This window comes from Convolutriloba macropyga, chromosome 4, assembly GCF_964194025.1.
Source record: "Convolutriloba macropyga chromosome 4, txConMacr16.3, whole genome shotgun sequence".
Taxonomy (NCBI): Eukaryota; Metazoa; Xenacoelomorpha; order Acoela; family Convolutidae; genus Convolutriloba; species Convolutriloba macropyga.
The window spans coordinates 62,151,209-62,179,156 of NC_134471.1; the positions used below are offsets into that span (position 1 = coordinate 62,151,209).

General features: G+C 34.6%; 1 protein-coding gene across 4 annotated transcripts; it reads right to left on the reverse strand.

Annotated features, from left to right (window-relative positions):
• Positions 1-13: 13 nt before the first annotated feature.
• On the reverse strand, positions 14-27,948 carry LOC142338592 (uncharacterized). 4 transcript variants are annotated; one of them, XM_075388412.1, is made up of 11 exons: positions 27,787-27,948; positions 27,545-27,611; positions 26,660-26,763; positions 23,619-23,733; positions 23,255-23,340; positions 15,825-15,963; positions 11,292-11,479; positions 10,146-10,304; positions 8,456-8,567; positions 8,015-8,118; positions 14-241 (listed from the first exon to the last, which is right to left on the reverse strand). In XM_075388412.1, the coding sequence occupies exons 2-11, from the start codon at positions 27,583-27,585 to the stop codon at positions 48-50; spliced, it is 1,242 nt and encodes a 413-aa protein (XP_075244527.1). In that variant the 5' UTR covers positions 27,586-27,611; positions 27,787-27,948; the 3' UTR covers positions 14-47. The 4 variants fall into 4 exon arrangements, with proteins under 4 accessions (XP_075244527.1, XP_075244526.1, XP_075244529.1 ...); XM_075388411.1 differs by having other exon boundaries at positions 27,545-27,618; XM_075388414.1 differs by having other exon boundaries at positions 27,545-27,602; positions 27,786-27,948.

Below are 27,948 nucleotides of genomic sequence, written 5' to 3' on the forward strand. Positions count from 1 at the left end.
AACATGTGCTGGAAAGATTTTTAATAGAACTCTTTGTTTTGTCTTTGTTAGAAAAATTTGTAGATAAATAGAGCTATTAGCCCAACTATTGCATTTGTAGTACTCGTGCGTAATCCTGTGTCGCCCATTCTCCCCTCGTTACTGTAGTCTCGGCAATCTGGTTTCTCAATATAGGCTGGTCCAGTGCGAGAGTTGATCATACACATCACACATACATCATCGTCTATGTTGGGTGGAAATCCTATCAACAAAGCATTGAAATAGAGCTATGTACTCTTTGCCATCCATCCAAACTGCTTTTTAAAATTAAAATCAAGTTGTGTATCTCAAGCTGACTGTCACATACTAAAAAAGTAAAAAGAAACATTTTAAAATCCCATTCTTGAACATAGCAAGCCGATTGTTGGAAAGCAACCGTGATAGAGCTCCTTGGCAGTTATTGGAATCGAAGCAAACAAAGAATGAAGTAAATAATAAATTGAGCGCCTTTTAATTTCCAGAATTCTAAGTGTTAGTTCCTGAATGTAATTTTTATATGACACATGAAGAAAAAAAAACAGCCCAATTAAAATTGGATTATCCGATGACAAATTCAAAAACTCAATTCGTCGCATCTTAGAGCACTAAAGTTTGGAGTTTCGTTAAGGTGAACCCCTACCGATGAGCGGATTCAAAACTTGCAAGAGTCTTGCGTCATATGAATTTCGGCTAAAATGTTGCACAAAAAAGTGGGATTTTTTAAAATGCGGTAGCAAAGTTTTTTTTAACATTTAATTAAAAATAAAAATTGGCCAGAATTTGTAATCTTGCCAGACTCTTGCAGGATTTTGAGAATTTAAATTTACAAAATTAGGCAACAGCTTTTAGGAGGTTACTCAAAGCTTGTTTATAGTTTAAGACAACATCGTTATCTTTTTTGAATTCAAGCTGGAAACTAAAATTCTTGCGAGAGTCTTGCAAAAATCATGCAATTAGTCAGAAATACAAACTGTTGTGATACGTAGCAGAACTCAGTTAACTTTTCACCCCCACTACAATTTGTTAGCTGAAATGATTATGCAAAAAAAAACAGAACATATTGGAAATTCTCAAAAACTCAGTTTTTATCTTGAATAGAGAATATTTTCCGACATAATATTAGCTAGTCATAATCAATCTCTAACCTTCATATTTCAGCTCAGCCAATAAGCCCTGCAGACATGTAATGGAACAGTGTGCATTTGAAGACTTGCAAAAACATTGCAAGCGAATTAAAAAGCAAAATATTATTATAAAATATGGAAAAAAAACGAAAAAAATTTGATAACACATGACGTCACACATATAATTTTAAGTACTGAGCAATAGAACTTACTGAATACAAAAAATGACCGATGAAGACCACCATTTAGAAATCAAAGCTGGACAAGTCCTGTAAAACAAGCGAAACAATTCAGAAAACGTAAAGCTGACATCTACAAAAGATTCTTGATAAGTTTTCAAACATTTACAAACATTCAAAAATTGACAAACAGTCAAAAATGAGCCAAAGATAGCAAAAGTTTTTTTTTGAGTTGCCTTTAACAACACATACAGTTTCAAAAACTGCATGAATATAGGTTTTACCTGCAAATGACTTGTATTGATTTTTGTCAACATCAATTTTGAATTTTGAAAGCCTCATTTTTTCAATGAAACTCAAAAATTTGGTGGAAAATGATTTAAAATACCTCCTTAAGGCTTCAAAATTGCATATGTGTTCCTTGTTAATCATGTGCTTGGGTCTTTCCTGGCAAAGAATGGCTTCAGCGCTGTTTGTAATAAATTGACAACTTAAGCCAGCCTATTGCTACTTAATTCGCCGGGGCTCCAAATGTTTATCGGTAAGAAGTCAACAAAAAAGCACACCGAAAAACAATCACAATCTCGGACTGTAATAGATTTATAATGAGATCAATAATAGCCCAGATATCGCTTCACGGACAAGCAGTTGGTGCCGGGATCTACCTTGAGTAAATAAAAAAAAATTCTTACGTGAAGAGCAGTCGGTTGACCTTGAGTGAAACGTTGTGAGAAAACTTTAAAACTCTAAATGTTCGCTTGAAAAGAACAATCTTTCTTTGCTGTTGCAGTCTTATCGCACAAGATTCCAATTTGAGTGTTATCTTTGATTTAATTTGCTTTTTACTTTACTAATTTTTTTTCTATTGTTATCACTCGGCAATGGAGATGGAGGCCACATCATCATCATCAACGTCCAAACCCATAGCTTCAGAGGTTGTCGTGAGTACTATTCAAGACACAGAAGTAAGTGTATTGAAAGAAGAAATCGAACTCTTGAAAGCAAAAAATAACTCACAGGACGAAGAAATTAGGGAACTAAAAGCAAAGCAAAAAAATATTAATGATCGCCTAAGAGCGCAAGAGAGATACACACGAAAGGACTCGTTACTAATCGTTAATCCGCCCTTCGATGCTCGACAAGTTTGTAATGTAACGCACGAAACTTTAAAATTTTTTGAGAAATTCTTGGGGGTCGAAATTACTGAGGACAGTATCAAAGCGTGTCACATTATTCCCAATTCCGGAAACGAGTTTCAACTGCCAACAGTAATATGCAAATTTATTTATTTTGCCGACAAACAAAGTGTCTATGAAAAAAGAAAACGACTGAGAAAAAAAAACAGGATAAACAACAAATTCATCTATCTAAACGAGCCCCTACCAGAATATGAAGCTCAGATCAAAAACGAAGCAAACAAACGAAACATGATTACTGCAACACACAACTGTGCAGTCTCGGTTTTAGTCGAAAATGGTAGAGAAAAGGCAAAATTCGTTAAAATTAACGAGATAGAAGATTTGGACTCAATCAATGCTATAAAACGAAAAAAACATTTCGAAATATCCTCTACTGACGATGTTATCAACTCACCTGCATACAAACGACTTAATATTCAAAAGGAATAGAACAACCGGCATCTCACAAACTCAGTAACTGTAATAAAAAGCTAAAACATAACTCAATTAATTTTGTTTGGTTTCTTTAATGTGTATAATATGAGCACAACTCAAGATTTAGGGTAGAAACTTATCGCCAGCTCTAGGTGCGTAACGTTTTGATCATGTTTTTTAAACCTTTTTTGCTCATTTCTTAAGTTTTTTTTTTAATTTCATAAATTCAGCTTATATATGTATAAGATAACCTCAATTTCAACTAAAAGTCTTTAAAAATTGTTTCAGCCCTCTGCCTGTGATTTCCGCAGGCGGCGGCCTGTCGGTTGTGATTTACGCAACCATGAAGACAGGGCGCAGGAGAGCAATGAAACAGAATGTTTTGATTTGTTGCTGGTGATTTCCGCAAGCAACAAATCAAAAAAAAACAACAATTAAGCACTGTTATATCAAAATAGTTGATAGTTTTATACAAGAAAAAAAAACCAGACTGAAATGGCAGGGAATTGATAACGAAAAGTGTCTCTACGTCAACAATGACAAATAAAAGAATCTGTAATCCCGTACAGTTCCAATTTGTTCTTCAAAACATTCGATCCGTATCTAAGAACCTAGACGAGTTTGAAGTTTACATTAATAGCATGTCTCAGAAACCTGAAGTAGTTTGCCTTACTGAGACTTGGTTAAATCCTAGCTATAACAATAACTGTTTTTCTTTGAATGGTTATCAAACAATTATATCCAGCAATCGTAAAAAAAGAGGTGGAGGTGTTGCATTCTTCTTGAAAAATAACATAAATTGTCAGATAATTAAAAAATTAGAAACGAATTCCGTTCAACTACTAACAGTCGCCATCAAAACCATAAAAGAAGAAATCTGGTTCTCATGTATTTACATGCCACCAAATTGCACTAATGAAGCCAATTTCTTGACGGTTGAAAGATATCTCGACAGCCTAATGGTTGACCCAGAAACAAAACACGTACTATGTGGGGATTTTAATGTGAATTTTTTAGTAAACAGCAAAAAAGCCGAAAGCTTAAAAAGCCTTTTAGCCGGAAACGGTCTCAGTATATCAAGCAATAACGACCCAACGAGGGTATCAAATGGCAGAGGTACGCTCATTGACGCAATATTTTCTAACTTTTTTATAGAAACAAAAGTTAAATCAACCAGCATAACAGATCATCACACGGTAGAAGGTTCTTTTGACCTCGATGGCAGTCCAGAAAAGTATTTTAAAGCTCTAAAAAGCCCCAATTGGCATAACCTAGATAATCCAATTACAAAAGAAAGACTCGAAAAGGATCTCAGGTATCAATTTGAGGTCCACAGAAGTAGTTTAGAACTCTTACCAATTGACAGAGCCTTCAAAAAACTTCATGAAGTGCTCACAGAAGCATTAAACAGTCACCTTCCTGAAAAATATCGTACACAAAAAAAGAACGAAAATTGGATTGATAATGAGGTTAAAAACTTAGCGACGAAAAAACGTAGTCTTAAGAAACTGGCAGATACAACTGGAAGTCCACAAATTCACGAAAATTTTCAAAAAACTTGTAAAAACCTTAAATCTCTCATCAGATCTAAAAAACAAACTTTTTATCAAAATCTACTTAAAACCGATTCGGTAAAAAACAAAAAATCTTTTTTTGAGCTTTACAGATCTTTAGCCGGCAATTCAGAGTCCTCTAAAGTTGTCTGCTCGCAAAATAAAGTAGATGAGTTCAATGAGTTCTTCGCAAACATTGGGAAAAAATTGAAGGCAGAATTTTTAACAAGAAGTGCCGTTACGATAGAAAACCAGAGTCAAAGTATGTTTCTAAAATGGATATCTGCAAATGACGTAATGTACGCTATCAACAACTGTAAAAGCAAATTTAGTCTTGATTGCTATAACTTGAACTATTTTTTCATTAAAAAATTTTCTGACTGTTTAACAGCTCCTTTACAACTCTTGTTTAACAGATGCATAGAACTTGGACAATACCCAGAGAGTTTGAAAATAGCAAAAGTTATACCGTTCTTCAAAAATGGAAATAAATATGACCCATCAAATTTCAGGCCCATCTCGTTGCTACCAATTATAGGGAAAGTCTTTGAGCGGATTATATTTGATCGAATTCAAAACTACCTAAACGTTTTCGAAATTCTCTCAGATTCACAATTTGGCTTCAGGCACGGGAAGAGCACAGTCGATGCCATTGCAACCCTAATAGAGGAAATAAGATCAAATCTCCACAACAACAGTGAAAAAACCAAATGCACCTTTCTAGACTTAAAGAAAGCTTTTGATACTGTCGATCACAAGATTTTACTGCAAAAGTGTTATAGATATGGTCTGCGTGGTCCAATATACAACATTTTAAAATCATATTTGTCCAAACGATCGCAATATACTTTAATTGGAGATAAAAAGTCCAAACTGAATCTTATAGAACTAGGCGTGCCACAGGGATCAATTCTTGGCCCACTGTTGTTTATTATCTACATGAATGACTTAAGTTTGTCCCAAAAAAAAACAAATGTTATTTTATACGCCGATGACACTGTTGTGAAGAGCAGAAGTTCTGCATCGAAAACTGACGATGATCACGACAGAGCACTAGATAACGTCAATGATTGGCTCATAAAAAATAAACTAACGCTGAACAAGGAAAAAACAAAAAGCATGCTTTTTGTAAAGAAAAATCAAAAAAATGTTGTGTCAAGAACATTCATAAAAAACACTAAAATTGAAGAAAAACAAAGTTTCAAATACCTGGGCATCACGATAGATAACAATCTACGTTTCACAAAGCACTCAAAGCATGTGGTCACAAAACTTTTGTCGAATTGTTCTATCTTTTATAAACTAAGAAATGTTTTGAGAGAATCACAGATGATAAAAGCGTTTAAAACATACATACAGCCAATAGTACAATACGGAGTCCTGATATACGGGTCAACAACAATCACAACTATTAGGGAAATAGACAAAGTTATCAAACGTATCGTGCGGCTAATTTTTCATCGAAAAAAGTTTGAAAGCACTTACGAAGAAAGAGTAAAACATAGGATCTTTTTAGCCTCGGAGTTACATGCCTATGAGGTTCTTAAGCAGACACTAAAAAACATAAGGGGACAATGTAATATTTCACCAATTTCAAAGGGTTTCTCAATGCAAAATTGCCTTAAAAAAAGCAAGCGGTTGATTAAAAACAAAATAACTCAAGGTAAAAATCTATTTCACAGTTTTTCAATAATAGTTAGGATAAGGCGAGTTTTAAGAATGCTTCTAGGTTACGATGATGAAATAATAGAAAAGATTGAAAACATGTCTACTGCCGAAACAAAAAATTTCTGTCATCAATTTCTAGATAATTATATTTTGGGTAATGAGGACATAGTCGGACTGTTGTATGAGTTTTAATATCACAACTCAAAGGCGTTCCATAACCAGAATAAAGTTTTCACTAGGTTTAATGCTACCTTCAAAAATAGTGCTTCCTCCTTTTTTTCTTTCTTCATTTTGAATCACTTTCATCCAGATAAACTGAACGAGAAACTTGAGAACGGGCCATCGGCCCAATAGTGCTCTCCCACAGTCAAATATGTGATTGTATTTGTACAAGTAATTGTGAAAAGCTACTTATTGACTGATGGAAACAATTTATTATTATATATTATTATTAAAATATAGTCCGCCCTCTATGGGCCTTTTATAAATAAATTGTATTGCCCTTATCCCAGCATTTACTTCGATATTTTGATGCCTTGTTATTCAAGCTGCATTAAAAATAAAAACACCAATATTGGTCAAGGTTGACCGTGCATTGACCCTTAATTGTGTGGTTTGACCATCGGTTGACCGATATGTGTCATGATGAGTCTCGTGGTCGATTGCAAAAGAAGTTTCAAGGATAGTTTTTTTTTCATTCTTGATGTTTTTGGTGCAATTGTGTGCGTAAAATTCCTGTTTAAAGCACCTATAAACACTGACTGACAAATGGATTTTTGATTTAGCAAAAATGGTATGAAAAGACGTTGCGTCAACCATGCTAGTTACTGCCCAATCTGTCAGAACGTTGAAGTGCAATGATAAAACTTGGGGAGAGTTCAACTTGGGCTGTTGGACATTGCGTTCTAAGCCATTCCGCCCTTAGTTTTGCAAAATCATTACATTTCAATTTTTGGTGCTGAATTTATTTCTTTGTTTGGCGTTCAGTAAATGCAGACTGGCCATAGGGCTGACGTTTTTCAGGATAAGCTAACTACAGTTGGTCAATTTTTTACAAACCGTTTTTGATTGGATGTTCTCTCGTTATTGCATTATAAACAAGAGTTTTAGATAAAGTATCTCAAAAAACATTTGCTTTTGAGACGTACGAAACGCCTTCTAAACAGACATCATTTAATCTTTCTTTATGTATGTTTTGCAAACACCCTTATATCTATTGTCATGTTCAGACAAAGACCATTATATTCAATATCATGTACAGACGGGGAGAAATATAGGTGATGTTTAGCTCAATGAACGGGCTAAATTATTATTAGACACAGAAAACAGCAGAATTGTGACGAAAGACTATAAAGGATACTGTTTTTTATGTCATGATCAACCCTGTGCTCAGAAGACTTTTTTTAACCTGAAATATAATTGTTCATTATTGAATTGTACTGGCACTAATTTCCGTGTTTTTCTTCAAATAAAATATACTAGTTTTGACGGAGAAGGTTTAAGATTTTCTGATCCAAAAAGACCTTAAACAACCCAAGGAAACTCAATTTAGAACAAAAATAATCCTCTGCATGAGCAACAAATTTTTTCATGCTTCTGAGAAATTCATTTGACAAGTTCAACTTTTACTTAAGCTTATCCAAAACTGAAACATTTTAATCTGTTCCAAGAGAAAGAATATAATTTCAAAGCAATTCGACTCAAGTTTGAACTTTTGTTTTCTACCCCCACCCTCCCCCCCCCCCCCCCCCCCCCCCCGACTAGGCGTAAAAGTAGGAGATGCTGGTGCGAATCCAGTACTGGTCCATTTCCAAAGTAGCTCCTCCTATTTAGACCCCTTATCTTTGAAGTTCGGCTACCTTCTGATCCATTCCTGGGAGGGAGCACTCTGCATTGTCTGGATCCTCTCCTTCCCCAAGCAGCTACCATGTCTGGACTGGTCTGTGCTCCTCCATAGTTCTTGCTAATAAAAAATATTCTATAGTCTCAGACCTTATCATAGATACAAGCCGCTTATAATTACGCCTTATCTTGAAAGATTTTTTGAAAGGTGAACACGTTTCTTTCCCACTATATATCACCCATAGTGGAGCTAGATCACATAAACCGCCAAAAATGTAATTAGATCTTTTCAGATGTCGAGGTCTAATCCTGGGTGTCGTTAGGGGTAAAGGTAAAGCAACTTCATCAACATTTGGTCTGTTCGGCAAAATGTTATTATTTCTATATCATATCTTGCTGCGCTTGCTGCTTGTCATTGTTTTTCATGCAAGTGGTTTCTCTGTATTGTACCCACTGACCTCTGTGGGCATTTGTCTCCCAGTGCTCCCTTCTCTACAATGACCTGCTGGGCATTCGAGAACTGGAGATCCATCAAATCCATCGGAATGTCTCCCAACACACTGCAGTTACCTAAAAGTTAGATGAAAACTGCAAACACTTGGATAATGACACCACGAGAGCGAGACGAAAACATATATCAAAAGAAAATTCACGAGAGACAAAAAAATCTTTACTTGTAAGTTTCCTTACTTCCTATGTCAACGGTTTTTCTAAAAAATGTATTGCGGGTTGAATGCGGAAAATGGTTGTAGAAATTTTGTTTTTAGCGATGAATGCAGTGAAAATGAAAATTCCACCACTAAATATTACACATCTTACGTCCATTCTCCGGTAAAAATCACATATTATAAATATCACAAAATCTTACGTCCGATAAAGTGTAGTCATTCTAAAGAATAAGAACAACTATAAGTGATAGGTTGCACAGTGGAAAAGATTCGAAGTTCGAGCCCCTGGACGGCAACTTTTTGTAAGAGTTCCGGTAATTGTGGTGAAAAAAAAATTCAGTGACCCGCGTTTAAATTTCGAGCCGGGTGATAGTTAACCGAATGGTTATCTTGTACGAACTTGGAAGTTTATTGTAAAAGATGGTTAACTTGTAAGAATTTGCAAGTTTCCGGCAAAAGATTGTTAACTTGTGACCACTTGCTAGTCGAAAGGTTATCTTGTAAGAACTTGCGAATCGAACGGCTAACTTGTAGGTTTCTTGCGAGTTCGTTCGAGTCGCGCGCAACTCTCATAAACATTCTCGTTAACATAGCATTCTGTCATTTACCGTAGAAAGCGTGTGGGAGTGAGTTTCTACGTTTGGATAGCAAAATATAATGCGACCTAAGTTGACAAAATGATTATTTCCCAATTTTATCAACTCAAGAGGTCCTTTTGCATTTCTGTTAACAATTCGTAGATCTCAATTAGCTTCTTCTCGATTGCTTTTTCAAATAGTATTCCTATAATTTTTATACCTTTTTGAATCTGATTGAAAGTTTAATTTCACTTTATGATTTCAGTTCACACAGTTCATTTTATGATTTCAGTTATGAGATTTTATGATTTCAGTTCAAACTTTTCGAAATGTTTTTTTTTGTCTGAAACATCTGTTTACATTCATATCTTGCCACGTTTGTTTTGTTTTTTGCTACAATATCGACAGAAAAGTTATCTTCTAAGAATTTTTTTAAGACATTATTTCTACAGACAAGTGTTTAACTTGTAAGAACCATGTGAGTCGGATGTTTTACCTGTAAGAAATTGTAAGTCGAATTGTTAACTTGTTAGAACTTATTAGAAACTTGCAATTTCTTACAAGTTAGCCATTCGAATTCGACCCGGGGTACCCTTGTGTGTGTTGATCTAACAGACCAATGCAAAACTAGCATATTTTTCTTAAAAAAACAAATGATAAATTTGTTGCACAGCGCTTAAACAAACTTATAAAATCTAGATAAGCAATGAGGGCTAATTTTAAAACAGGAATCTTTTATTCTTTAGAAAACATGAAAGATATTAGATCAATCTCCTTTTTCTGATTTTATTTCAGATCAAGATCCGAAATAAATAATGACTACTTCAGTGCCGACACATAAAAACTATTTGAATCCCTCCATGGATTCAAAGCCTAAAAAGGCACGCCCCAAGTCAACTTACTTTGATAACTGTTGCCGAGTATTCTCTGCATGAAATCCTGTTTCAGATGCTGATCATAGTAACAGTTGGCTATGATGAGCTGTTTCAGCATCACAGCTCCTTTCAACATAACTGACAAATCCAAATCAGCTCCTTTCAATTGTAGGTTTTGAAGTTTGACTGAAACAAACATTGATTAAATATTCCGCACGTTAGACTAAATTTGGCTCCCGTTATTCTAGATATGTGAAAAAAAATGGAGAAAATATTCTACATTCTAATTCTGTCTCAAAGTGAACTAAATGCAAAAAAAAACAAAAAATTGGTGCTCAAGAAAGGCATACGAAAGCACCGATAAGAATATGTAATTTCGTGGGTTGATTCGATCAAGTTTCAATAGCAATTGAATTGACTCCAGCATGGTTTAAAACTCTTTTTTGTTTTTGTAAACTTGATAATCGGATAATCGTTTTTAAATTTTCAAGAATTACTGTTCTCGGCTATTGTGCCCTTTATCACCCGCTCTCTGGAATGGGCTATACGGTTCGGTCGCTGACAGGCACATTAATAGGAAAATAGCTGTTTTACCAAAAAATAGTTTTTTATTACGATTTTCTGCCGTTATGTGTTTTAATTGGCCGTGAATTGGCCAGTTTTCTTTTTAATTACATAAAACCTGTTTTGAATACCAAACTCTTAAAGAGCTAACCTGCAAAATATTGTTTTCATCTGCAGTCTGCCATCCAATGGATTTTTATGACAAATAATTTTGAAAGGATTTCTCTTTTTCTGCCAATTTAGCTCGCTGTTGAATGTCATGGCGGAAAAAATTAACAAGTACCAGTATATAAACTGGCTAAAAGCAACTATTTGGCAAGTAATGGTCCTTCGTCGAGTTTAAGTCGAAAAAAAAACAATGTAGGAAATGTAGTCAAGAGCGGTGAAAAACTTCACCCTATTTTTAAGCAGTGAATGCGGTGAAAGTGATCTTTTGCTGTAAAAATTTTCCACGGTGTGTTGGTGGCGGGGCGTCCCGTGCTACCCAAGATCATAGACTGGACAAATTTTTGTTTGCATCTTCCTTCTGGGCAATGCCTGCTTGTTTTCGACGCGGGACATGATCTTGAATAATATGCTATTGAAGTTCCCGTTTTTGCTCTAACTTACATCCAATCAAACTCCTTCTGCTGACCATACTGCTCAGAAACTGGTTAAGGAAATCGTGTATCCTGTATGTCTTCCCTGTCTCCCCAATCAGGGCGAACTTGTTCACTGCATAGGAGGGTGTGTTGCCATACACAAACTTGCCAATGTATAGAGTATCGTTTATGAAGTCAGCGTATATCTGCAGCCAACTGCAAGAAGAGATAAAAATTAGTTATTCGTGAAAACAAGAATTTTGTTTTTGGGTAGGATTTGGAACTAAATGTGCTCTCAAAAGCTATAAATGCGTTTTGATAACTAAATACTTTTAGGTTGTCAAATTAACTCAAATAAAGCTCGTTGACGCTAACAAGGTATATATTAAGTCCGTGTATATTTGAACCCAGCTGAAAGTAGAGAGGACATTATGTATATAAAGGCCAGCCGGATTGAAATTTCTTGGATTTCATGCAAGGATCATGTATAATTTCCTACTGTCCATACCTGATTTCTTAGTGAATGAAACCAAAGAAATCATATATGATCCTTCTATGGTTACCAAGGATCATGCATCCTTCGATTTACGTTTTCTTTTTTTATAGATAAGGAATCACTTATATTTCCGCAGCATCACTTTATGATCCGCCAAAAAACCCTGAAATACATTAATCTTTGCACAGTTGGGTGCTGAATGAGAAAATAGGTCTATTTATATGACTGAAGTTTTCATATTCTCTGAAACCAGTTTATACTTACAAACGCTCATATATTAGAATCAAGCTAAAAATTTTGTTGGCATCTAACATTTAAATCAATTTATAAATACGTATAGAATCCAAATTTATTGTTTTAGCGCACCCAACGTCAGACGCGGAGTGCATATAACATATACTAAACTAAAATGTCCTCTGACTACATTATAAGTAAAATGTTGGCTTCAATCAATTTTGTTGCAATCATTTGTTGATTGATGCTAAAATCATGTTTTATGTAACGTACTTGACCTTGTACGATTTCCAAGAAATTTTTTAGATTTCTACCGAAAATGAAAATGAAAGATATGACCTGATATGATTACTTAAAATCATAAATGACCTAGTAGGAAATCGAAAAAACTATGATAGGTTACCCGGGAAAAGTTGGTTGCGATAGAAATCAAAAATTAAACATTGCACATAAAGCCAAGTGACATTTGTATTCTTTCCAATATATTGTTCCCTATTTACGATATCTTGACTACTTCTGTAATTATGATGTGAACAGCAAGAGGTGCAAACAGTTATATTCAAATCAGTTCTGTTCTTCATAAGTTTTCTGTTTCCGTATAGCATTGGCAGTTATCAGAAAAACGCTGCAATTTCTGACTCACTGAGAATGTATTTCGTTATGTCACTTGTAAGTTGTAAGAAACTCCAGTTTTCCAGTCTCTTCTCAGGAAATCAGAAAGCGGGCAACATTTACTGTTGTTCCAGATTTTCAAGGTTTTTTGTTTGAAATGTTTCATAATTCTTATAAACAGTAAAAACATGGTTTTAAAAATTGTTAAACAGGAAAGATATCCCTATAGTATCCAGGAAAACATCTTCAAATATTCAAACAGAGTACCTCTTAAAAAAATTGAACCGTGCTTCACTTGACTGTGAACGATTTGCTAACGCAGAGTTATTATACCAAAATTCAGACTCTCCTCACATATTTTTCTCAACAATCAGTACAAGTATGCTTACGTGACAATTTTGCTCAATCTTGTTTTTAGTATTAAAGAGGCGCAATTAAATAAAAAACCACGGCGAAGGCTTTTCACGAGATTTCACAATTTGTATTTGTTCGCTTGATATACATTTTCAATTACTTTGAAGTCCGACTAGAGACTGTAGTTTAGGCTTCCAAATTTCTTGAATAGGCTTGATTATATCGGTTTTCTTCTTTAAAAAAATCATTTGATCTTTTAACAGACCGATTAGATGCTCCTTCCTCCGATCATCCAATACTCCAAGTTATAAAAAAATACTTTTCATTCAATTTTTTTCATAGAGGAAAACTGTTTTCGCAATTTTCTCTCAATAGCCGAAAAATGATTGATGAACAGATTTGTAAGATGTTTTCAACGCAAAAGTTTTCAAAGCAACCAATTTTGGTTAACATTTAGTAATTTTGTACATTGCATAAAATTTAAATATTGCACGTAAAGCCTAGTGACTTTTCTATCGTTTTCAATACATTGTGCTCTATTTACGATATCTTGATTACTTCTGTAACCATAATGTGAACAGCGAAAAGTGCCGTTAGTTATATTCAAATCGGTTCTGTTCGTCATAATTTTCTGTTTCCGTATGGCATTGGCAATTATCAGAAAAACGCTGCTATTTCTGACTCACTAAGAATGCATTTCGTTATGTCATCTATAAAATGTAAAAAACTTTATAGGAAATAAAAAAGCGGGCAACATTTGCTGTTGTTCCAGATTTTCAACGTTTTTTAGTTCGAAATGTTTCATAATTCTTAAAAAAGACAAATTGTTTAAAAAATTGTTCAACAGGAAAGATATCCCTATAGTATCCAGGAAAACATCTTCATATGTTTAAACAGAGTACCTCTTAAAAAATTTCAACGGCGCTTCACTTGACTGTGAACGATTTGCTGAATCAGAGTGATTATACACAAAATTCAGACTCTCCTCACATATTTTTCTCAACAATCAGTACAATTTTGCTTACGTGACAATTTTGCTCAATCTTGTTTTTAGTATTAAAGAGGCGCAATTAAATCAAAAACGACGGCGAATGCTATTCACAAGATTTGACAGTTTGTATTTGTTTGCTTGATATACATTTTCAATTACTTTGAAGTCCGACTAGAGACTGTAGTTTAGGCTTCAAAATTTCCTGAATAAACTTGGTTACATCTGATTTTTTTTAAAAAAATTATTTGATTTTTTAACAGACCGACTAGATGCTCCTTCCTCCGATGCTCTAATACTCCAAGTTATTAAAAAAACTATTCTATCAATTTTTTTCATAGAGTAAATTTGTTTTCTCGATTTTCTCTCAATAGCGGAAAAATGCTTAAAGAACAGATTTGTAAGATGTTTTCACCGCAAGAGTTTTGAATGCGACCATTTTTGGTAAACATTTAGTAATTTTGTACATTGCTTAAAATTTAAATATTGCACATAAAGCCTAGTGACATTTCTAACGTTTTCAATACATTGTGTTCTATTTACGATATCTTGATTACTTCTGTAATCTTGATGTGAACAGCAAAAGGGGCAAACATTTAAATTCAAATCAGTTCTGATCATCATAAGTTTTTTGTTTCCGTATTTTATTGGTAGTAATCAGAAAAACGCTGCAATTTCTGACTCACTGAGAATGTATTTCGTGATGTCACTTCTAAGTTGTAGGAAACTCCAGTTTTCCTGTCTCTTCCCAGGAAGTCAGAAAGTGGGCAATATGTACTGTTGTTTCAGATTTTCAAGGTTTTTTAGTTCTAGATGTTTCCAAACTCTTTAAAAAAGTCTTTAAATCATTTTATTAAAAATTGTTCAACAGGAAAGATAAGCCTATTGTATCCAGTATCAGTCAGAACCAGTATGCTCATGTGACAATTTGGCTGGTTCTTGTTTTTATTTTTACAAGAGACGTCGTTAAATCAAAAACGACAGCAAATGCTATTCACTAGATTTGACAATTTGTATTTATTTGCTTGATATACATTTTCAATTACATTGAAGTCCGACCAGAGACTGTAGTTTAGGGTTCAAAAATTCCTAAATATGCTTGGTTATATATGATTTTTTTAAAAATCATTTGATCTTTTAACAGACCGATTAGATGCTCCAATACTCCAATACTCAAAATTATTAAAAAATATTTCTCATTACATTATTTTGATAGAGTAAATTTGTTTTTGCGTTTTTCTCTCAATAGCCAAAAATGGTTAATGAACAGATTTGTGAGATGTTTTCACCGCAAAAGTTTTCAAAGCGACCATTTTTGGTTAAAATTTAGTAATTTTGTAGAAATGCCAGAAGAAAACTAATTCTTTTTCAATTAACTGCGGCTAATTCCAGAAACCAACGGTAAGTCGACCTCTTTTCCAAGCTGGTATCTGAAAACTTTTTCTCTTGCTCTGTGGTTAAAATAATTCCAAAATTGAAGGTTTCATTTTTTCAATTACATTCATGATTTTTAAAAAGATGGAGTTGCAAAAAAAAACAAATGGGAATAAATTCTAAGTTTCAAAGTTTTCATGTTCCATTTATGCTTTTGATTAAAATTTCAACGGCCGTGGCAGCAAAGCAAACATTCAATTTGTTATAATTACAGATAAACTTGTTCGCGTGCTTGGCCTGTGTCAATGTTCAAACACTTGAGTAAACTGAGGATACGCAACGAGGATAAACAATGATTAAATTTTTTAAAGTTTATGTATTTTTTTTAGCTTATGTTGGGTTGCAAAATTATTGGCAAATGCGCATTAACCTAATAGCTGTTGGCTATAGCCCTGTTCGGTCACCAGTGGGCCCAAATCTATCTCAGTTTTATATATACATACTTGATTCCGTGTCCTCTATACACGTTGACACTTCTTACAGCTGTTGGACCCTGGATGGTGAGTTTGTCAATGACCAGTTTCTCATCAACTGGTCTCATCTCCACTTTTAACATTGGGTTGTAGTCCACAAAGATAACTTCTTCATTCCACAGCGTCATTTTGGGCAGGCACGGTTAAGGTAGTAACTTTCGTTCACTTTTTGAAGAAAATTAAAATCATATTTTGCTTTTATATATTTTAAACAAAATCGCAGATTGCAGTGCGAGCAAAAAATCCACATGGTACCCGAATAACTAAGCCATTAAACTCAACTTCTAAAGTGAGCTATTATTTCAAATATATTCTCCAGACCAGTAAAAGATAATTTAAAATCATGGGGCAAAAACATTTCCAACCCGGGTCGAGGAAAATCGGAAACATATGTAAGATAAGCGGTGAAAACTTGTTTTTTTTTCACCGCAAATTTTGTACATAGTTTTGCGGTGAAACAATGTAATTTCACCGCTATAGTAAGCGGTGAACTTGCAAAAAGTCACCGCATTTCACCCCCCTTACAAGGCTCCGAACCTCTCACCTTCTGCATGTAACGCACGTCATCTTCCACTGCGCAATCTCGCACTTACTTCTAGTATTTTTGTTTTGAATATAATTCAAATTCACTCTTCTTTCTGTAAAACATGAGGGGTGAATTTTTGAAACATTTGCAATTTTTCGCGGTGAAATTTCATATTTTAGCGGTGAAATGTGGTGAGTTTTTGTATGTTCACCGTTCACTGTAGTGGTGAAATTACATAAATTCATCGCTTAGAAAAAAGTGTCGAAAAGATGTAAGATTAAGAGGTAATTTTAAGGGGTGTTTAAATCTTACAATTCCTCCCCTACTTCCCATTTATTTCGCTGCATTCACTGCTGATCTCACACAATTTTGACCCTTTTTTCTAAGCGGTGATTTTATGTAAGTTCACCACTATTTTAAGCGGTGAATTTATGTAATCATCGCTTATCTCACATAATTTTGACACTTTTTTCAGGGCGCTGAAATTTTGTATATTCACCGCTAAAATCAGCTGTGAAATTATATGATTGCACCGCTATCAGGCGATGAAGTGTTTTTCACAGCACTCACCGCCTGATTTATGCAATTTCACCGCATTCATCGCTTATCTTACATAATTTTGAGTTGAATGGCGACGACACCTCGACAAGGGAAGCCCCAGAAATGAAACATTCATGGAAAAACCCCTTATCATAAAGAAAGTAGCCTATTAGTCTTCTTGAGCTGCATGCCTTGGATATGCATGCTTTGGATATGCATGTTGAAGAAAAGATACTGTTAGACTGAATTGGGCAACAAAACAACATTTCACAGAAATATCACCCAAGTCAAACTTTATGATGTAAAGATGGGTTACAACAGATGAACTATGAAAATGCAGATTACACTGGTCAAAGAAAAACTGGAAAAAGAAAATGCAGGAAATTAGAAAAAATTTAAATGATATCTCGAAAAAACACTGAAAGCCCACTCAAAACCACACTTATTTTTTGAAATTAATTCGCCGATTGATTGAAGCAAGGTATACAAAATTTGTGGAACTAGCAAAAAGTTTGAAAGAAGCGAATTGAGTGGAAGTTGCACGGAAGTTGAACATGATGCGTAAAAAATAGATAAAATATGTAGAATGATCCCAAAAATCTATAAAAATGCAGAGTAGGTAAAAAAACTTTTGCAAATAGAAATGTTTCTCAACGGGATATGAAAGGAAGATGAGGAATGGAGAGCGATTGAAAATTTTAAGTCCAAGTGTTAAACAAAAAATTCTTAAAACCTTTTGATTCACAAGTACGCAAATACCGTAAAAAAACCGTTGCTATATATTTCTTTTTAAAACCAGTAGTGCTGAAAAGCGTTAGTTACTCCAAACTTCAAAAGGTCTGATGTCAAAACTTATATAAGCAGAAAAGAAAGAAAAAATTAAACTTTTCTAGTTTTTTGGACGGTTTATGCTGAGTGAACATTTTGAAAAATCAACAAAACGCGACGAACAGACTGTCAAAACTTGAAATCTTTGTGTTATCTATTTCTTTCTCGCAAAGCTGGAAGCAAAGCGTAGATAATTTCACTGTAATTATTTGGAGAGTCAAAACTATCAAAAAGAGAGAAAAGTTGCCTCAAATTGGAAAACCGGTAACAAACAGGAAAACTTAAACAAATTGAAATAATATCAACAGCAAAAGAACTAACAACAACCATTACAAAAAATACAAAAAATTGCAAAATTAGCAAACATTAAAGAAAGAACCAACAACTTAGCAAAATTGTTCAGACAAGATTAATATTAAAGCCGTAGATACAAGTTGAAACTACTGAACCGTTTTTTGCATGCTTCCCTAGAGGGCGACGTGACCTATTACTATGGAGACTAGAAGATATCTTACAAACAAAAGGACAAATATAAATAGTAACTGGTTTAAGGTTTTTTGAGAAAAAATTGCGTCAGTGTCAAACAATGCCAAGAACCCAATTGCCAAGAAAAGCAACGGAAGAAAGCGATCATCGATTGATCGAAAGGTTGATGATACCTGACATTTATGAGACCTAGCCACAAGGCAAAATAGAAAGCATAGTTCAAAAAATCCTTTAAAATTTATCCAAAATCAAATCAATTCAAAAAATAATATATCAATTGGGGTTAAACATTAGTATTGTTAGCATTACAGGTAGAAGTAGAAAAAGCTGAGGTGGAAATAGAACATAATACAGTCGTGAACTCGGAGCAGAGTTTTTGGACGATTTCTCTTAAAAGATAGAAGAGTAAATTATGCCGCTTTCATTTAATTCAAGATATGAACCCTTCAATTCATATTGGCGTTATTAGTAAAAATCAGATTGTTTGCATGAACTGAATGTACAATGGTGTTGTTTCTGCACTCACTGTCAGCTTTAAAAAACATCTAATTTTCTCTGAGACTCGTTGAAACACATGCAATTTTTTAAGGCAATTTTTAAAATTGGATTAAGAACACTTGTTGTACAATTATCTTTTTTCCTGTCATTGATGAATAGAAAAACTCAATCATCATTACAGACATAAGGCAAGTCATCAAAAAAACAGATAAAGAAGTAGGGGCACAAAGTTGACATTTGCGGTTTTTCATTGTTTACAGGTAAAGTCGTAAATATGCAAGCTTCTACGCTAGCGACTAGCAAGCGAACAGTTAGGAAGATTAAGACAAATTTCAGCAAGTCACCGCCAATGCCAAAAGCAGCTATTTTTTTCTACGGTGAGGTTGTGAGTGTTAATGTTGGGAGCTCTGCTAAAATTTAACAACCGAACACTGGAGTTGTTACCACAGTCAAGAATTTTGAGAGCTGTAACACCAAGGAGCCGTATTTCATAAAAGCAAACTAAGGCATAGAAAGATGGTGTTTCGTGATCGGGGAGGAGCTTGAGCAACAGAAAAGTCTCCGAAATGCCATCGAAACCTTTGAGAAATTACTAGTCTTTACCAATGAATAAATAAATTCCGTAACCCAAATTGAACGTTTACTAGAATTCTCAAACACACCAAGGGCAACACATATTGAAACAAGAAAGAGCCAAGTTGTATTTTTAAGAGATGATATTTTCATCTATCTATCAAAATAATGATAAACTTCTCACTGAGCCCATTATAAAAGACAAAAAAAGTACAAAATGGTTTAAATTAAAAAAATAAAAAATCAAAGTTGAATTACTAAACAATTTTTAGCATGCTTCCTTAGAGGGCAATGTCGCCTATTACTATTGAGAATAGAAGACACCGTACAAACAATAAGAAAAATTTTGATGGTAACTGGTTTAAGGTTTTTTGAGAAAAAATTGCGTCAGTGTCAAACAATGCCAAGAACCCAATTGCCAAGAAAAGCAACGGAAGAAAGCGATCATCGTTTTATCGAAATGTTGATGATACCTGACATTTATGAGACCTAGCCACAAGGCAAAATAGAAAGCATAGTTCTAAGAATCCTTTAAAAATTATCCAAACTCAAATCAATTACAAAATTTTAGATATCGATTGATGTCAAAAATTAGTAATGGTAGCATTGGCAGTAGAAGTAGAAAAAACTGAGTTGACAATAGCACATATGTACAGCCGTGGTTATGGAGGAGTGTTTCCGGACAGTTTCTTCTAAAAGATAGAAGAGTAAATTATGCCGCTTTCATTTAATTCAGGATATGAACGCTTCTATTCAAATTGGCGCTAATAGCAATATTCAGAACGTTTGCATGAACTGAATGTATAATGGTGTCGTATCTGCACTCACTGTCAGTTTTAAATAACAACTAATTTGGTTTGAGAGTCTTTAAAAAATTCAATTTTTTAGGCAATTCTTAGAATTGGACTCAGAGCACTTGCTGTAAAACTTATTTTTTTCGCTTTCAATAATGTATAGAAAAATTCAATCGTCATTCACGACATGAAGCAAGTCATCAACAAAAGAAATAAAGAAGTAGGGGCACAAAGTTGACATTTGCGGTTTTTCATTGTTTACAGGTAAAGTCGTAAATATGCAAGCTTCTACGCTAGCGACTAGCAAGCGAACAGTTAGGAAGATTAAGACAAATTTCAGCAAGTCATCGCCAATGCCAAAAGCAGCTATTTTTTTCTACGGTGAGGTTGTGAGTGTTAATGTTGGGAGCTCTGCTAAAACATAAAATTCGAACACTGGAGCTGCTACCACAATCAATGTGTGCACATTTGTTTTGCAAGAGTTTTGAGAGCTGCAACACCAAGCAGCCGTATTTCATAAAAGAAAACTAATATATAGAAAGTTGATGTTTCCTGATCGGGGAGAAACTTGAGCAATAGAAAAGTCTCCGAAATACCATCGAAATTTTTGAGAAATTATTAGTATTACCAATGAATAAATAAGTTCCGTAACCCAACTTGATCGTTATCTAGAATTCTCCAACACACCAAGGAAAACAGATATTGAAAAAAGAAGCAGCCAAGTTGTGTTTTTAAGTGACTATATTCACATCTATCTAACAAACTAATGAAATTTTATCATTGAGGCCATTATAAAAGACAACAAAGAGTACAAAATGGTTGAAATTAGAAAGTTTGAAAATCAGAGCGGCATTACCAACATCCGGAAACAACTAATTGAAACCAAACCTAAAAAAAAATTCAACTGCCGTTTTAGCAAAACCTAATGATTCAAAAATCAAAGTTTGAAACCATTTTGTCAAAATACATCGTGCTAAAGATATAAAAAATTATAAAATTTCAACAAAAAAAATCAAGCAGGTTAATAAGGTGGCAAACATTAGTTACACCTTTGTGGCCTGTTTTTGAAGAAATTGTGTGACAAATTGAACACAAGGAACAACAGAGACTGATAAATTTAGAATTTCACAGTTTGTCTTGCGAAAAGAGTATCAATGTCATTGCAACCAAAGGTCTCCGTTGAAGGATTCAAAAAGTTAAAGTTATACACTCAGAAAGAAAATAACGTAAGGGAAAAAGAAAAGAGACAATACAAAAAGAGAATCCGAAAAGCAGCAGATGAACAATAAAAGTAGGACTTGTCGTTGGTGAGCCTAAATTATAGGACAGGGCTACAGAAAAAGACAAAAGATAGAGAAACTCTCAAATATTTACAAACAATTTTGGAAAACAAAACGTACTGAATCCAATAAAACAGTTAACTGAAAATTGCGTATTATTTCAGCTTGTAATTATATTGTGCTGGCTAATAAAAAAAGCACTTTATATGATCTCTTGGATCTCATTTGAAAATCAATGGGGACCTGTTGTTAGAGGAAACTTGTTCAGACAAAAAAATGAAATCAAATAAAAACTCACAATTTTTAATAAAAACTAATTGAGAGAAACTGTTTTTCATAACTAAATGAAGTCTGGACCTCTCATTGATGGCAATAATATACAAGTTGACACAAAAATAATCAAGAAAGACAAATTTCATTAGTATTCTGAAAATTTTTAGAACTAATAAAATCAAAGCTATTTTCTTGTCAATTGAAGGTATTGAAAAAGTTCATTTGGAATTTAATGAGACCTGCCATTAATCAGAATGGTCCTAACAACTACATGAGAACAAAGAACAGAGAGGAAAAATGTTAGAAATAAGAAATTTGTTCAGTGATTACTGTAGGGGATGCCAAGAAGCCAATGGGAACTGTCAGGAATCAGAAAATGTCTTTTTAAGACTAAAGGACAACAAAACAGCTAATAACCTAAAGTTCAATAGAAAAATTCAAAACAAAGTATTTAAGTGATTAAGGTTATAAATTGTTAGCTGAAATTGTTGAGGACTTTCAATTGAGCGTCTCTGCAATGCCAAGGACAACTTTCAATACTGTGATACTGTCTCAGTAACTCGGAGTATCAAAGTCATGAAACCAATAGCTACGAAATAAAACCACTGAACAGAGAGTTTATAGATAAGATTTGTGATGAGACCTCAGCAAAAAAATGAGAGCATTTTTTAGTTGGACTGACGAATTCGCTGCAATAAGTTTAAAAAAAGAGTATCTTCAGAACTTTTTTTTAAAAATTTCAAAAAAAAGAAAACAGCTGATAGGTATAACCCAATGCACTGAATATGTTCACGTGATCCTCTTTAGGAAGTTAATTACAATTTAAGTTAATGAGACTACGTTATTTTAGTACAAGAACTTCATCAATTGCGAGCAGAGTTCAAAAATTCAGTAAGGGTCTACAAAAAACACAGCATTGAAGCAATAAAAACAATGAGCTATTCCTTTTAAACGAACTTTTCATGGAGCTACAATTTAACGTCAAATGTACTTGTCATTAATGGAACTTAAATTTAAACATGACTTGTTTATCATTGACATGCAAAAAAAAATAAATAAATTTTAAAGATTTTTTAAAAACAGCGCTCTAATAGCATTTGAATTGCTGTTCACAAAAGTCCCCATGAGACCAAACATAGCCTCTTCATCGCTGCTCGTCTATATAGAATGCGTAAATTGTTGTAGTTTTGCTTAAATTATGATTTTGAAAGAGCATTTTGATACAAAGTAAAATCGTACATTGAACAAGACTGCCGATAAAATTTAACAAAATGTCACGTCAAATTTCAAATATTCACAAAAATCTCAAATTATCAAAAGACTTGTTGAACACGATATTCAATTTGTTTAAAAAATTCAAATTCTACGCTTGAAAGCTTTTCTGATGATGCAACTCACAACTCTCTACGATGAATGTACATCGATCGACTAAAATTGACTGAACAAAACTGAATAAAATCGACTGAGCATAAACAAAATTGAACAAAATTGATGACGTGATTTTGGAAGAATAATAGAGGGTACGGGATAGATACATTTGCAATTGGAGGGTAATCGGTGGATTTAATATTTGAAAAGAAACCACTGTTAGAATAGGCGTGCCGTCTAGTTTAAGTTGTGTTGCATTGGGATTGTAGAGCGTGAACACATCCCAGTTGACGTAGAACAGTCCAGGGTTACCTTCAAACCTGTAAAACTGTAAAACTGTGAAGTAATTTTTTTGAAAAATTTCTATTTGTTTTACCAAAAATCGGTCCTTCCAAATATAGCCCCCCAGCTTAGTGGTCAGATAACCTATAGCCACCAATCATGGTAACTGTACCATAATGGGGGCTACAATTTGATGGGGGGCTATAATGAGAAAGACCCCAAAAATCTTCTCAGAACATTGAAAATTTCAATGTCTTTTTCACTAGAAAAGCAAAAATTTTATATTCGGTAGACAAAATAGTTTTTCGAGGATAACCTGATAGTCCTCTGTTTGATCATGCCATCTTTTTCATTCACAAATATCTGGTCCACCATCACATATCCCATCGAGTCCTTCGAGAGCGAGAGACTGTTGCGATCACTATCGCACTCTATGAACACAACAATAAAAGTTAAGAAAAAAATTTATTGCCTCCCGGGTCCTGGAAAAATCGGAAAAATATGTAGGATAAGCGGAACAAAGTTGTTTTTCTTTCACCGCAAATTTTGTAAAAAGTTTTTGCTGAGAAATGCGGTGAACGCGGCGAACTATTGATTTTCAAGGCATTCAACGAAATTCATACAAAAAAATAAAACTTGCGTTGAGGGACTCGAACCTCTCACCTACTGCATGTCTTCAACCTCTTACTTCACTGCGCAATCTGTCACTTACTTTCAGGATATTTTTTGTGAATTTAAATCAGATTCAATAAACGTTGGAAAACAAAAGCGGTGAATTTTGTAAGAAATGCGCTAAATTTCGCGGTAAATTACTATAAGAATCGCGGTGAAACGTGGTAATTTTTTTTCACCGTATTGACCGCATTTCTTAAATTAATTTGCCACAAAAATCGAGTGAAGTACATGAACATCTAATTACCAATAGTTTTTTTGCTAACGTGAGCAAAATTCAAGTAGTTTGCCTGCCAATAAAAAAGAATAAAGTGAACCTTTAAATAGCTCAGACTTCTTAGAAAACTCACTCAAGGATTTTGAAAGCAACAAAAACAAATAACATCAGATCAAACACATAAACAGAAACAAAACGAAGGTGACAGAGAGAACGTGAGAGAAGCGCGAAGCGCGAGAGACGAACGATGTAATTTCATCGCATTCACTGCTTATCTCACATATTTTGACAATTTTTTCTCAGCGGTGAGTATGTTTAGTATCACCACTAAGTTAAGCGTTGAATTTGTGTAATTTCATTGCATTCAAAGCTTTTCTCGCTTAAAATGGACACTTTGCAAGCTGTGATTTCACCACTAAATTCAGCGGTAAAATTATCAAACTTTACTGGTACCCGACGATAAACTTGCATTCACCGTCTGATTTATGTAAGTTCAGCGCATTCACCGCTCATCTTACAAAGCTTTCCGAATTAACCGCTTGTTTTGCTTATTTTTGCGTTGAATGACGGTGACTTTCAACCCGGACTATTTTATATAGAGAGCATTAAGTTCTATCTTCTAAGAGGTCGCAACTATTTCTTTTACTAGTGAATTAAATTTTTGTTTTTTTTACCATGTTGGAACAAACTAATGAGTGTTCTTGAATTAAAAATGGTTTCTCGAAACAGTTTCATGAGACTCATCATCAACGAGCAAAGTTTATTGCGAAACTAGAAATGTTGTTTGCTATATCAATCTGTTTAGAATAGTTTTCACCATGTTTCTAAGATACTATGATATGCCCAGCGGTTGTTGAATTTTTATTGTGTCAGACAACACAACACCTGCATAGTTTGAAAAGCCGGAACTCAAAACTGGAATTGGTAACTGAGAAAAAGGCCAAATGTAATTATTAACTTTGTTAAATTTTCTAGTTTTTGTTCCAAGTATTTGTAAATATATTGGGGTGGCTGACATTTTTTTACAATGAAAGTGACACCAAGTCTAAAATATCAATAAGATTTTGATTATAAAACTTATTTCTTGCAATATCTGATTAGTTCGAATAGTTATATTTACAGCTGAAAAGTAGGTTTCTTATAACCAGGGGACCATATAGTAGATTTGAGGGCTAATGAGATCTGCTGCGGGAATTTCAAATGTGCAAAGCTGGTCAAAACCCCATTTTTATCGGGTAAGATGTGCAAGTTGGAATTTTTTGTTTAAGATCTGATAAATTGTTAAGGTTAAATCGGTAGTCTGATTTTTTTGGTCCTTTAACATATGGTAGTAAAAATTTATATCGTTTAAGGCTTGATAAGAAGTCAGCGTTATTAATCCGAACAAAAAAAATTAAAGCTTATAAGATCTGATAGGACAGAATTTCAAAATTTTACCATGTAAGAATTGATAAGACGAAGTTTTATTGCGTAAGATTTGAGGATCTAATCTGTTTGCCTCCCCCCTCCCAGTATTTTTTACGCCCCCAGTTACAAAATATATGTTGTTATAGAAGAACGTTACGCGGACTGAACTGCAAGTCAAGGTCAGTACTGGGCACGTCAAGTTGAAAGACTACAAGCATACATCAGTACCCTTCACGTCCAAAAACAAGTCGGCAAGTCTGACAAGTCTTTGCCAAGACTTGGATTACACTTGCAAGTTGATTCCCAAAGTCAAAACCAACTTTTCAAAAAGTTTCGAGTGAAAATTTCGAATTCCAAAAACTTTCGCAACGTGCCATGATTTTTGCATTTTCTCATATGCATTTTCTCGGGCCGCCTGAGCCATCCGTTTTTCACCCATTTGGAGCCAAATTTGAGCCGAAAATCGACAATTCTTGATTTTTCACATATGTTGAACATTCCTATCATGTCAAACATTCCTATCCGAGGAAAGATTGTGAAGAGAAGTAATGCAGTTAGGGTCCCCTTGCTGGCCCGAGGCTAAGCAAAAATTGCATTTAGACTTGTACGTCTAGGCCAAGACTTGCAATTATACTGACAAGTGTAAAAAGTGACATGATCATAGCTCTGAATCAGTACTGATAAAAGACTTGCAGTTTTACGTGCCCAGTGCTGATCTTGACTTGCCATTCAGTCCGGGTACTGTGTAAGAAAAATGGCACATGCCCCCGGCTGGGGGGGGGGGGGTGAAAGATATAAGCCCACTAAGCTGGGGGAAGGGCCAAAACAGAATAGATCCAGATTTGATGCGAACATATTTTATGGTGAAATATCAGACTATTGTTTTTATCAGATATGATAAGAACATACATCGTCCGTAACAGATGTACCTTATGAGACAATTTTGCACGAAATTTGTAACATCGATCACGAGTCACTGGGGACCTGCTAGATATACGCAGAATTTGCCAAGCAGTTCATATAAAATAAAAATTGCTTGTAGAAAAAAATCTACATCTGACCTGCAATTGATAATATAGACTCTGTTTCTTGGTCAACAGAACAAGTACATCCGTCGAACAGGGTCGCCTGTATTTGAGGAGTAGCCGCCACCCAGCTTTGAAAACTGATACAAAATAGGCGCAGCTGCTTCCCGATACCTATTTAACAGCGTCTTTCTACCTCGAATGGTTACTTTTGCAAGATCGTGCAAGATTCTTAAAGGACGACGCATCTTGCAAGATTTTCGAAAAGATAAATGATGCTTCAATGAGCGAACAGCTCGATCCTAAGTGGCAAGAGTCAATGTGAACTTTTGTCTAGAAAGATCTTAAAAGATAACAACAGTTTTGCAACATCAGGCATTGTGCTATGCACCCCCAGATACAGAGCACGTGTCATTACATAGCAAATCAATATGTAAAAATATGGCACGAGCCTCTGGGGGGGGGGTCTCAAACGGAAAAGATAACTATCCTATCTGCGTGGCCTGGGATAATACTTGAAATTTTTTCCGGAGAAGCGCACACTATAGCCCCCTCGACCATAGTAGATTTACGTTATAGGAGGGGTTGGCTGTACGTTACATGACCACTAAGCAGAGGCGGTAATGGGAAAACCTTTAGAATCTGAGTGAAAATGACTGTCAGGTTACCCAATAACCGTGAAAATCAGCTCTGAGTTTCTTTAAGTCTGAAATTTTACCCCTTGGTTCTTTTTTTTTAGAAAAAATAAACCGAACACTAAAATGACACCTTTCCAATGAAGACCCCTAAAATGTATAACTAAGATAATGGGCGGTTTGGAACTTATTCAACAAGCATTAACTTGGGTGTCTTTAATTATGAAAAGTTTGACTCTCAAGCTTCCTGAAATTTGCAAAATTGAATTAAGGAAGCAGCTCCAACAAAAATGAAGCGAAGTAGATCTGCAATGCCAACAATCCCATAACGAACCAATAAACGTCATAAATGTCTCGGATCTTTTCCGTTTGTGCCCCCCCCCCCCCCCCCCCCCAGTACGTTATGCTCCCCCCACTTACAGAGCACGTGTCATTACATAGTAAATCATTATGTAAAAATATTGCACGTGCGTCTGGGGGTTGCAAATAATATGCACCCACTAAGCTGGGGGGGGGGGGGGCACAAACGGAAAAGATCCAATATCTCAAGCAGAAAAGGAGCAATAAAAAAGGAGCAAGCAGAAATTCTTAGTTAATCTTTGGTTGGTGTTTGCTGCGAGTATAGTTTTTCTTCGTGTATCTTTTTTGGCAACAACTTGGTAAAAGGTAATATGCTAGCGAAGCGACAAA

Bases quoted from the DNA above. Each gene is read 5' to 3' on its own strand.
- LOC142338592 (XM_075388412.1), bottom strand. From the start codon at position 27,585: ATGGGATTGTTGGCATTGCAGATCTACTTCGCTTCATTTTT. The intron at 15,964-23,254 runs GCACGCCTATTC...TGTGGAATGAAG, and splicing joins AACACAACTTAAACTAGACG to AAGTTATCTTTGTGGACTAC. The intron at 11,480-15,824 runs GTATGTATATAT...CTCTTCTTGCAG, and splicing joins TATAGAGGACACGGAATCAA to TTGGCTGCAGATATACGCTG.